The 13162-nt window shown below is 42.0% G+C and overlaps 1 protein-coding gene across 1 annotated transcript in view; it reads left to right on the top strand.

Moving 5' to 3' along the window:
* Positions 1 to 13162, top strand: part of CALB1 (calbindin 1) — a 70332-nt gene that overhangs the window by 41384 nt on the left and 15786 nt on the right. Inside the window, exons 4-6 of the mRNA XM_044295705.1 lie at positions 1930 to 2010; positions 7311 to 7367; positions 8120 to 8197. Coding sequence (XP_044151640.1) covers positions 1930 to 2010; positions 7311 to 7367; positions 8120 to 8197 — 216 coding nt within the window. The remainder of the gene's footprint in view (positions 1 to 1929; positions 2011 to 7310; positions 7368 to 8119; positions 8198 to 13162) is intronic.

The raw sequence follows: 13162 nt of genomic DNA, 5'->3' as shown, positions 1-13162 counted from the left end.
AAGGCAGACTCCCACTGTTATAAAGCAACGTAGGACCTTGAGTTGTCCTCTTCTCTAAAGTTTTTGTTTCCATTCAGCCAGTTCTTCGGCGACAGCCACCAGTATGGCTACCAGGACAGCTCCTGCAGGAGATGGTCTGTATGGAAAGTTTGGTTAGTTTTACATTCATAGATTACTGCACAAGGGGGGCAGATGTGCCCTGAGCAGAACTGGACTATCTCTGTGGGTGCCAGAAGGACAGCTATATTTACTGTCACCTCTTGCAGCAGCACGGGAGGGGAGAGGGAGAGGACAAGAGTGGTGGTGGTTGCCATGATGGGATCAGTAGTACTCATGGTGGCAGTCCTTATATAGGTGCTCCCTGGGCCATGCAGTGGATGGAGGGGCACACACTCCCCCCCCCCCCCCCCCCCTGAGGCACACTTGGTTTGCCTAGTGGTGGTTGGGGTGCCCTTGGTATTGATATGTTTTGGGGTGCAAGTCAAGGATCCTTTGTGATGCAGTATGATATAATGTGGTGGCAGCGCAGGTGATGGCGCAGTGCGATGATGAAGCCGATGAGGCTCAATTCTTCTCTCCTTCACTTGTCTCTGTCTCTTTCATCCAGTTTCCTGGCTGCTGTTTGCTTAAACACTGCTGCTATCTCTTTAGCTTGCTTATTTCTACTTTCTTGCTCACCAGCTTCTATTCACACACTACACACAGCTACGAAGGGTGAGACCAGCCCCCACCTAGCAACTGAATCTAGGGCTGTCAAATGAACTCATTACCCCATATACAGCCTTTGGGAATTTCATTGCATTGCAGTGACATGAAACCCTTATAAGCAGTGAACCACCGGGTCACTGCACTTGCTTTCTCAGAAACAGACAAAACCATGAAGAACTGTAGTTGAACTGAATTCCTAAAGGGGTTATCCCATGATCTGTATCTATTACTTATGCAAAGAATAGGTGATAAACATCAAAGAACTGAGGATCCAAATGTTGGAACAACCTTTGATCCAGACAACAAGGAATCGCTGACTCCCCTCTTTAAATGGAGCAGTAAGGCTCATGTCGGTCCACCGCTTCATTCATTACTGTGGGCCCTTTTTGTCAACCCCATAGAAGTGCAACACGTGGACTACTGCTCCATTCAGAGAAGGTATTCCAGCACTACTCATTCTCAAGTTCTTCAGAAGTCCCACTGGTTGGACCCCTCACCTATCCTGTGGACGGGATCTATAGACGGAGCACAGACTTCCCACTTGCTTCTGAAAGTATTGGCACCATCAGGGGCGTAGCTATAGGGGGTGCAAAGGTAGCAGTCGCTACCGGGCCCAGGAGCCTGAGTGGCCCAAAGACCCTTGTGGTGCATAAGAAGACACTGGCATTATAGAAAGTGCTTGCTGGTCAGGTTACACCTCTGGCTGGAGGGAAGGGGTTAGGTCAAGAATTAACTCGTTTTTTTGCCTCGGGCAAGCACGAAGGCTATGAGCTTCCATGCCCCTGGCCACAAAGCTCTGAGGGACGGGGGGCCCCAAGCTGAACTCCTGCACCAGTGTCCATGAGCCTTTAGCTACGGCCCTGGGCACCATCCTAGAGCTACTTCATATTTGACAGATGTTCCATTTCTATGTGCTGTCTCTCGTTGCTGCTGCAGAAAGCTGAGAAAGGAAAGCCAATAATCAGTTTATATGAAGTTCCCTCTTTCACGAGCGTTATGACCTGAAGTATATGATAGCGATATGTGTAGGTAGAGTTTTCTATTCTGGAGCTTCTCGAGTTAATGGTGAGGAGCAGTGGCTAGGAAGACACATTCATCCAAAGCAGAGAAGATTTATGTGTCCTGGTCTTGCTCTGGAAATATCTTGCACAATGTATAACTGCAGAGTGAAAGCTCTCTGGTAATAAATGCATCTCATTTCCATTATCTGCCCTTTTTTAGCTCGCCCAGATCCTGCCGACCGAGGAGAATTTCTTGCTGTTCTTCAGACAACAGCTGAAGTCAAGCGAGGAGTTCATGCAGGTAACTGAGAAGTGTTCTCTTTGAAAAGAACATGTAGACCTCCAGAATCTGATGAACCTATAGGCTATGCAGGTTATACATTATAAAAGAAAAACATGCTGTCTTTAGTCATGTTTTTGTACCATGATGATTGTATTGAATATTTTAGGTTCATGTTCTCAAAGTTTTATTTGTATTACAGTTACAAGAAAAGTAAATGAACCCTGTAATTACCTGGATTTCCTTGTTGACTGCTGATCTGACTGTTATCTAAGTCACGATTATAGACCAATATAGCCTAACTAAACTAATAGCACACAAACAGTTTGACAGTTTATGTCTTTTTTTGAGTAAACATTCAAGTGCAGAGAGAAAAAGTAAGTGAACACCTGAAATTAAGAACCTATAGATCTCCCTTTGACAGCAATCACCTCCACCAGACATTTCCTTTAGCTGAAAATATGATTTGAACAACACTGAGGAGGAATTTTGGACCATTTCTCCCTGCAAATGTGTTTCAGTTCATCAATATTTCTGGATGCCTTGCATGCAAAGCCCTCCTCAAGCCATCACACAGCATCCTAATACAGTTAAGGTCTGGACTTTGGCCATTCTAGAACTCAACCCTTATTTTTTAACCACTCTTTAGTTGATTTAGGCCTCTTGCACACGACCGTATGGCTTTTTCAGTGTTTTGCTGTCCGTTTTTCCCAGATCCATTTTTCTTTTCTTTTTTATAAGTAATGTTTCCGGTTCCGTTCCGTTTTTCTGTATGGCATATACAGTATACAGTAATTACATAGAAAAAATTGGGCTGGGTATAAAATTTTCAATAGATGGTTCCGCAGAAACGGAACGGATATGGGAGACATAATGGAGTACATTCCGTATATGTGTTCCCTTTTTTTTGCGGACCCATTGACTTGAATGGAGCCACGGAACGTGATTTGCAGGCAATAATAGGACATGTTCTATCTTTGAACGGAACAGAAAAACGGAAATACGGAAACGGAATGCATACGGAGTACATTGAGTTTTTTTGCGGACCCGTTAAAATGAATGAACGCAAAAACGGAGCGTAAACGGAAAAAGGCAGGAGGCCTTACTTGTGTGCCTTGAATCATTGTCTTGTTACATCACCCAACATCTCTTCAGCTTGGGGTCATGGACAACTGCCCTTATATTCTCCTATGAAATGTTTTCATACACCATAGAATTTATTATTTTAGGGTGCCATCAGGGGTGTAGCTAAAGGCTATTGGGCCCTGGTGCAAGAGTTTAGCTTGGGCCTCCTTCTCTCAGTGCTTTGTGGTGAGGGGCAGGGGACCACATAACCTTCATACTGCCTGAGGCAAAAATTGAAACGGTACCCCACGCTCATGCCAAACTCCTGACCTAAACCCTTCCCTCCGCCCAGAAGTGTAACTTAAACAATCGGGGCCCCGATGCAAAATCTATGATAGAGCTCCCCCAGCGTGAACTTTCTATAATACTAGTGTCTTCTTATATGGCACTAGTGTTAAGCAAATTGCAAATTGCAAATTTTTTTCTCGAATATCGTAACTTCGAGATTTCGCTAATATTTTGAATATAGTTCTATATATTCGCGAAATCGAATATTCTTTTTTTTTTTTCATCTGAAAATATGATTTCTCCCTGCTTCTTGCGCGTGGGTCAATAAGCCATTGGCCCACAAGCAACTTAAGCCGGGGGGAATCATGTTTTCATATGGAAAATAAAATGACCAATATTCTAAAAAACGAATACATAGCAATATAGTGAATATATTCGTTATTTAGAATTTTGGCATTATTTTTTTCCTATCTGTACAGTTGTTCGCATACTCCTCCCCGACAAGCGTCCCCGTCACCATGGGAACGCCTGTGGGTTAGAAAATACCATCGGATCTGAATTTTCCCTGAGATCGTGAAAGCTCAGATCCGATGGTATATTCTAATGCACAGGTGTTCCCATGGTTACGGGGATGCTTGTCGGGGAGCAGTATGCCAAAGTGGAATAACAGTACACATAAATTACAGTCTATATGTGTATTTTACGAATATTCGTAATATTGCTCTAACTTCGTCTTTTAGAATATTCGTAATATTCTAAACGCGAAGTTAGAGCAATATTATATAAAAATTCGTAAAATACACATATAGACTGCAATTTAGCTAATATAGTGCTATAGTAATTTTTTTAATAGTGTATATATTTTCCAAAACTGAAGTTAAGAAGAGGCAAAAAAATTAGACAACAAAAAAAAAGATTATAGCACTATATTAGCTAAATTACAGTCTATATGTGTATTTTACGAATATTCGTAATTTGCGCTAACTTCGTCTTTTGGAATATTCGTAATATTCTAAAAGACGAAGTTAGAGCAATGTTATGAATATTCGTAAAATACACATATTAGCCTAGCCATAGTCATAGGAACGTTGCCTTATACTGTCAAAAGAAAAAGCGCAATACGCAAATAATTAAATCGTATATTATTCGCAATAAATAGAAAAATGACGAATATTCGATTTCGACGAATATAAGACAAATATTCAATCGAATATTCGCGTAATATCGCAAAATCGAATATGGCACCTCCCGCTCATCACTATATGGCACAAGGGTCTTTGGGCCCCGTCAGGCTCCTGGGCCCGGTAGGAACTACTACCTCTGCACCCCCTATAGCTACGCCCCTGGGTGACACCATACAGTACATATGACACTGCATGTGAATGACAGCTATGGCGTCCAACGAGACAGCTACAGCCATCAGTCACAGCAGAAGGAAGGATCTGTGGAGCACTGCAGCCAGTGTGCCCGTCACTGGTGCACTTCCAGTAGAGGAGCCTGTGGCATTCAAGGTTTATTTTATTACCCTTTGTGTTGATTAAAAGAAGGGGCGGAGATATGTAGTCCCTCATGTCCCCTGTCCATACCTAGGTCTGTCAGCAGTTTAGCAACTATGAAACTGTTGCAGGCTTTTTTTAAGTTCTCCCTGTAAGGGCTCATGCACACAATCATATCCGTTTTGCTGTCCCCAAATCGTAGGTCTGTAAAACATATACCCCAGCCATGTGCATGCCGACATTTTTTTTTTAACTTGTGTAGAAAGGTCTTATCCTTGTCTGCAAAACGGATGGGGCGGGGCACAGAACAGACATATGGATGCGGATGGCTCACAGTTTGCTGTCTTTTGCGGCCCCATTGAAATGAATGGGTCGGCACCCAATGAGCAAAAAATGTGGATCTGATGTGGACCAAAAATACAGACATATGCATGAGCCCTAAGCCAGAGGAGACCTGAAAAAAACCATGTGCCTTTTTTGTCAGTTTCCATGATAATAGATTAGTAGGAATATTTTGAGAAGGTTCTCAGATGTACACAGTACGGTACTTCTGAAATGTTTCTAGATTTTTAAGCATTTGCCATCATAATTCATTTAGTGATAGTACTATTTTTTCATCTATTTTTTATTACTATCCTGTCACACTGGCTACCAGAGCAGTCACAGTAGGCTCATAAATCGGTTTCTGTTGCTCACTGGTCAGCTTTACTGTACATACTGGGGCTGAATGGAGAGAATCATCTCATTTTCATTAGAGGGAATTAGATAAACTAATATAACTGGGACAACTGAGGAAAAGTGTTTTGTAGGTTGTCAGCCAAAAACAACCTGATTTTATCTGTTATCTACTAGCAAATGTCTTTGATGTGCCCAAGCGGCACATGTAGAGAAAAACAACATTTTTTGTTTGTTATATGACTGACTTTTTGCTTGCAAAAGCATTTCCATTAGTAGCAGGACACCTTCACACCTACCAATTTCCTGCCATCCATCCTTCAGGATCCTTTTACGTTGCTTTTCCTATTGACTTCTCTATAAAGGCCTGTGGGACGCGTCATTGCCGTATCGTTAGCGAACATCGTCTGGTTCAATAAAACATGTGGATTCAGATTTTGAAATGAAACATTTGTTAGAAACCTGTTGAGACGTGGCACCCAGACTGTATCCATAAGGCTCCATTCACACGTCCGCAGGTAGTTGTCCGCACCCGTTCCGCAATTGTGTGGAACGGGTGCGGACCCATTCATTCTCTATGGGGACTGAATGGATGCGGAGAGCATTTCCAGAGCGCGGCCCTGATCTTCCGGTTCGCAGCTCCGGAAAAAAATAGAGCATGTCCTATTCAAGAATAGGCATTTCTATGGGGGGGTGCCGGCCGGGTGTATGGCGGATCCTCAATGCACTACGGACGTGTGAATGGACCCTTAATTGATGTTCTGTTCATAATATACTATATTTTCCAAGGTTTGTTCTGCAAGAGGAATTGAATTGCAAGCGGTGACATGCAAGATTTTGTTTTAGCTTTCATAATCACATCTGAGGTCAGATATTTCGATATTAATAAGTAATTAAATGTATAGTGTCGTTTTTGGATTAAATATTGATAAAGAGAATTAAAGGGTTAAAAATATGCAAAAAGAGAAGAATAATTATTGTCATTGATAAAGGATTATTCCCAACTGAAACCTTTAAAGCGTAGCACAAGCTATGACACAAATGTCTAATAGATACGGGTCCTACCTCAGGGACATGCCCCTAAAATAGGCTCCCCCTAGCCCCATTCCATTCCCAACCTGGATGCTGTGGCCGGCGGTGGTTGTGCTATATTGCTTCTGCCGGATCCGTGCTACTGGGCTTTTTGTCCGGCCGCCTCTCGCCATGTTTTCCACGCTGCGGCCAGACCCTATTATAGTGAATGGGGCCTGAGCGGACTTCTGCCAGCACGGTGGACTTGCGTTAGCACGGATCCGGCAGGCTGTTCTGGCGGTGGAAAAGGCTACCACCAGTGTGGAAGTAGCCTTAGCTGCTTGGCACTCGCTCCGGCACCACACAACTCTCTATTTTTTAGGAGCAGCGCTGCAGTGACAAGTCAGAGGTATTGGCGAACATCGGCAGGGGGGAAGGGTGTCGGACCCTCATGGCCTACTGAGGACAGGTTGCAACCAGGCTCGGACTGGCCCACAGGGGTACAGGGGAATCCCCCGGTGGGCCCCTAGTCTCCCACCCGCTGCACAAGTGGCACATAACACAGTAGACCTACTGCACTACATACATATATTCAATGTACAGCACCTCAACCAGCCTGTGCTCATATAAAAAACTTGTTAAATTCATTATTATATTTGGATGTATTTGTATGGTGGATCCCCAAAATAAGTTTTACTGGTGGGCCCTAGGTACCCCAGTCCGCCACTGGTTGCAACTTATTATTATTGTACAGCACTCCATTCATAGATGTGTCTATTCTTTCAGACATGGCGGAGATATGATACTGATCACAGCGGCTACATAGAAACAGATGAACTGAAGGTAATGTGACTATATACAATGGGGACATATACCTCATGGTCTTGGTGATATAGTAATAGTTTTCGCCTTTAGTTATGGGATGATTATACCATACTTTGGCAGTCAAGCATAACAGGTCACATTTATAGAAGAAGCGTCTGATCCGTTTAAAGAGACAGCGCCACTCTTTTCCACAGGCTGTGTCTGGTATTACAGCTCAGATCTATTAACCTGAATGGAACTAAACTGTAATACTGGACACAGTTTATGGACTTAATTAGAGACAGAATAAGCGTGGGATTAGATTATCCTAATGGGTACAGCAAAAAAAAAAAAGTTTTATTAATGACCTAAAACTAAAGTTTCTACATCCTAAAAGAGTTAGATGAACGTAGAAAAAATAGAGCCGCGTTCTTGTTTGATCTATAATACCATTAAATCTTATTATTAGCCTTCACCTCCTGTAGGTAAATGGTCTCATATCATATGCAGATTTTCCAGCAGGGCCCATATATCTGGTACTGAATATGCAGGATTGGATTATTCATGTTTAATATAATCAGTCGGATATAATAATTCACAGGTATTGCAGAGGAAGCAGCCCGATTCCAGCCAAACTGCTGTAATATGTCTTGGTCTCTCGTACTGGCCGATCTCCAATGCAAAATGTGACCTTAATCACCTATGGGGAATTGATCGGTGGTGTATTTTCTGCTCCTTCCCAGAAAGCGCTTATTCCTCTGAAATGTACCTCTTGTTGTTTGTCCTGACAGAATTTCCTTAAAGACTTGTTAAAGAAGGCAAACAAACCATACGAAGATTCAAAGCTGGAGGAATATACACAGACTATGGTGAGGATCCTCTGCCTTGGAGGCATTAAAGGGAAGGAATCGTCTGATTGGGGATTTTATTTCCTAAACATGATTATGGGGGCAGCCATCTTGCCTGAGCTGTTCTTAACAGCATTTAGAAAATTGATTTACGACAGCCACATGGGCCATAGACATAATGGACAGGAGGGGGCTCACTAACGTCTACGGGAGGGTTTCCTAGACATGCCCTGTGGATTGTGCAGAGGTTATTGTGCAGGGAGGGGGAGTAATTAAGCTGTGACCATTGCTATTGTGAATGGTGGAACCTGAGTTATTTATACAGAGGCATTATCTGTCATTGTAATCCTGCCTGTGATGATAATGAGATAACTGCTAAGAACCGATCTGTCTAGAGAAGAAAGTGTTTTTTACTTATAAATACTGACATGGAATATTTAAAAAAAAATCACCAATAATTCTTAAAATATGTTTAACATAAAAACTTGATTTAAACAATAGGCCCTTTTCTGGCGACACATTCCATTTACCAAATACAGTGCATGTATCCCTTTTACCTTCAGGAAACAGCCATTTTTAATCTTATTCTACCTTATAAGGAAATGACCTTATGGTGATGTCACTTAGGATCCGAAAATTCAAGGGGTTATCCCATGACTAATGTAAAAAATGAAAATCGGAAATCATATAGTACATGACAATACCTTTTCTAACAAAGCTAGAACCTCACATGGATCCAGAGATCTCCCCATTCATTGCTCTGCTAGATTTATATCAAGCTCACAGTTCAAGGGGAGTGTCCGTTCTGCTGCAGCTAAGGGGGCGTGTCTCAGCTCGCCCTATCACAGCTCAGGGGGCGTGTCTCAGCTCACCCTATCACAGCTAAGGGGGCGTGTCTCAGTTCTCCCTATCACAGCTCAGGAGGCAGTTGAAGGATGAAACTGAGCATGTGCAGCTCTCTCAGTGAGCAGGTCAAAGAAATAAGAAAAAAACAATCAGCAGGTGGCGCTATACAGATACAATTCATTGAATAACTCAGTGGCTATGCTAAATTTTTAATTACATGCAATTACAAATGTATTCAGATCCAGGTGCTGGTTTGAAAACTGTAGAATATTTTTCATGGGACAACAGATGTTGCACTGAATATTGTATGAATATTGGTTCAACCCAAATGTTTGCATACCTGTATGTATTAGGAGAGGGCTGTTATGAATGGTGGAATGGCAGACTTGTATGGCAGAGGGATATTATAAACTTCATGTTTGTGACCAGATGCATTGCCCTTTATGGTTTCTTATTGCAATGATTGACTGATGCTAAAATATCGGACATGTTCATTCTGTAAGTCTATGCTTGTTTATGGTTGTGGATGTGTCAAGTGCTTCCTAAAATACCAGCTATACTCTAGTCATGTACATACAGCTATAGTTATGACAAGTGTTGAGACTTCGTGCACACACAGTTAACAAAGCATTTGTGGCTTGAGGCTTTTTAACTAGTGTTTTATCATATGTATATTAAAGATGTTCTCTGGGCTACAGATCCTGAGGATAGGACATCGGTAGCAGATCGGTGAGGGTCTGACACCCGGCACACTCATTGATCAGTTGTTTCGTGCAGCCACCAGTGGCGGAAACTATACATTGTAGACAGTGGAAGCAGAAGGCTCTGTGCTGTGAGGTTTCTGGTGCTGGCACACTGCAGCGCAGCTTTTATTCACGTGCATAGGAACTACAGTAAGCTGCTGTACTCTAATGATGTTCTTGGCTGATTTGCCACTTTTATTCCGCCGCGCAGTGTATGCAGATGAGGCGCTTGAAGTCAAGGGGGCAGAGGCCATAACAGTTGAAGTCTAGCTTGCCGCTTCCCCATTCTGGCCATTTGTATTTGATTGATTGCCTTGTTTTTTTTTTTCTTTATGCATGATTGCCCAGGAGATACTGTGCCTGTGCTGAATGATCATCTTTTCTGCGCTTGCGCCGTGAGCCCCTCTGTAACGTACTTGGCCTCAGAGGTTCATTGCACAGGCACTGACTCACAGGCGTGAGCCAAGCCAAGTACACTACAGTGGGGCTCACTGCGCAGGCTCAGAAAAAAAAAGATTGTACAGCGCAGACGTGGGATCTCTTAGGGAATCGCGCATGGATTAAAAAACAAGAGCATCAATCAAACAAGAACGGACAAGAAGGGGGCGCAGCGAGCTTGACTTCAAGCGTGAAGACTGCTGCCCACTTCACTTCAAGCTCCTCATTTGCATACAGCGCTCAGCGGAGTAAAAGTTGTTTTGCCCATTGGACGAATTAGCCAAGGACATCATTGGAAAAAAGATGACTTCAGCTCTGAGGTGCTGCGGGCAGTTTAGGGGGCATTTTGGTGGTCACAGGTTCCCTTTAAAAAGCTTTGTATGGGCTCTTTAACCTAAGAGCCTATCATTAAGTCAGAGCACTGGCCTAAAGATTTGGGCAGGTGGTCGAGTGTCTCTACTGTAGGATATCAGATGGTAACTAGTCTAAAGTGAATCATGTCAGGGCAACAAGTTTTACCTCCATGGGAGAAACTTACCGTATTTAATTGTAGATTTTAGTGATTTCCATGATGCAGAATAGAGAATACGCTCTCCTCTGCTACAGGGCAAAGCTTGGTCATTGTCAAGGTCATACAGGAATTTGATCAGGGAGGACTTGGCAGAGGATAGATTTGCAGATATTTTCTGTGTCTGGTTGTTCTGCTTTGAAGTTAGAAAAAAAAAAATCTGCAATAATGAATTATGTATTCAGATGAGCCAATGATCCGACCTCGTCAGATACAGCAACATAAATGAAATATATGGTCTATATAGAAATGACTTATAGGACAGGGATTCTTCAGTTATCTGCTGTTTCTCCAAATATCCATATAACAATCTAATAAATATAGTTTTTTTTTTATAATGGGATTTCCCTATTTAATGGATATTAGTTTTGGGCAAAGGTAATTACAATCTGTAGAAGAAGATCTTAAAGTAAGAACTTCACTGGAACGCCTGAGGTCTGAAACATGTAGATCATAAAAGATGTGTGGTTGGTGTTATTCGCTTTGGACTATACACTTTTATTAAAAAGGTCCAACAATAAGCTGAAACAATACTTTCCACTGATAGGATCGCCAGCTATCAACTAAAATTTGTTCAAGAATCCAGCAGTGTTCAGTTCTCCCACAGCGCCACCACAGGGCAAACTAAGCATTACACAGTGTCCATTAAAAGCAATGGGAAGCCTATCAGATATACAAACGTGCTGGGTCCTCCAGAGCAAGAGATACTCTCAACAGTCCAGTTCTTTATTAGGATACTTGAAACTGGATTTTTTAAGCCAGACAACCCCTTTTTAAAATGCTTTTCCCAGGATGATAAGCTACAGCCAGCAAGGTATTCCACCTGAAGGGGCAATTTAGTAATGCCTGACTGTCCTTGTAATAGAAGGACATCTCAAGTCCATTAGAATGAGAGCTGATCCTACAGAGATGCTCTGTGTTCTGGCTCTTAGTGGGGGATCCCCTTCTATGATGTCCATTTGCCCTAATAGAGCATTTGTTTAGGGGTTGTCTTGATGATAGGACCCCTTTTAATGTAAAATACCATATACGGCAAATAGTTTTAAAAGTGCTAGGTCACATGTCAGACATGATATAGTCTAGTTGCTGTGTTCTGTGTAACACATGTAGAATTACTTCTTTATTGGTAAGTGTCCATTACTTCTACAGTGCGGTAGAGCCGCAACTTACTGCTTACTGTCTAGACATCATATTGACTCTATTCCTTATTTCCCTACTCTCTACATATTCTGTTTCTGTTATTTCACACTTTTCTTAGAAACAAATCAAAACTGAGCATCTTCCTCCTGAGATAAATGACACACAGATAAGATCCTAACACAAGCCATTATCCTCTCTGCTCTAGGGATACAGGTCACTTAAAGGTAATGACGTATTTTGGGCCTACTGGTCAATGCAAAAACTGCATGGAAAATGGAAATGTATAAAAAAAAAATCACTAAAAATTCTAAAAAATATCTTTAATATACGAACCTGATTTAAATGATAGGTAATTTTGCGATGACACATTCCCTTAAATGATAGCATGTCCAGCTGCTTAGGATCTCCCCGGCGTTTATACAGCATGTCACTGTCTGCAATTCCTATCTATTATGGAGAAAACTCGTACTGATACAGTCAGCTTCAACATCCATGCATCTTTGCATATTGGCAGATATATTTCTTGGTTATAAAATAATGCAGTTCATTTTCCTAAGAACTTACTGAGAAATTTCCTTCAAAACCCCATGTAGAATACATCTCCTTTCCCAATTCTGCTACCCATTCCTCTTACCTATCCCTTTCTTGCCTGTAAATATATCTACATTAAAGGAGTTAGCCTATGACTAACGTACAAATAATTATCAGACATCATATAGTACATGACAGTCTCTTTCTAACAAAGCTAGAACCAGCCCCGTACCTCACATGGGTCCAGAGATGTCCCTATTCATTGCTCTGCTAGATTTATTCCAAGATGGCATCTCAGAGAATGTGTCCTTTCTACTGAAGCTGGCCGCAGTGGTAGGATGGAACCGACCATGTGTGTCCACCTCAGTGAGCTGGACAGAGAATAAAAAAAGGGGCAAACAGCAGGTGGAGCTATAGAGATACAGTGAATAACTCAGTGGCTATAATCATTTTTTAATTACATGCAATTACAAAAGTATTCAGATACAGGTGCTGGTTTGAAAAATTGATTCATTCACAAAGTAAACCATTTCATCTTTTGCTAAACATGGGGGGAAAACAGCTGGTTGTGTTAAGGAAGCCAAAAGTAAAATAAGGCAAATAAGATTGTGGGAGGCAACAAAAGATGATCATAACAAGAGAATATTTTTACCTGTATACAAATCACTAGTCAGACTGCACATGGAAAATTGTGTACAGTTTTGGGCACCTGTAGAAGGA

This window comes from Bufo gargarizans, chromosome 5, assembly GCF_014858855.1.
Source record: "Bufo gargarizans isolate SCDJY-AF-19 chromosome 5, ASM1485885v1, whole genome shotgun sequence".
NCBI classification, from domain to species: Eukaryota; Metazoa; Chordata; class Amphibia; order Anura; family Bufonidae; genus Bufo; species Bufo gargarizans.
Note: the sequence above shows the minus strand (reverse complement) of the source record. Positions and strands in the feature narration are given on the sequence as shown.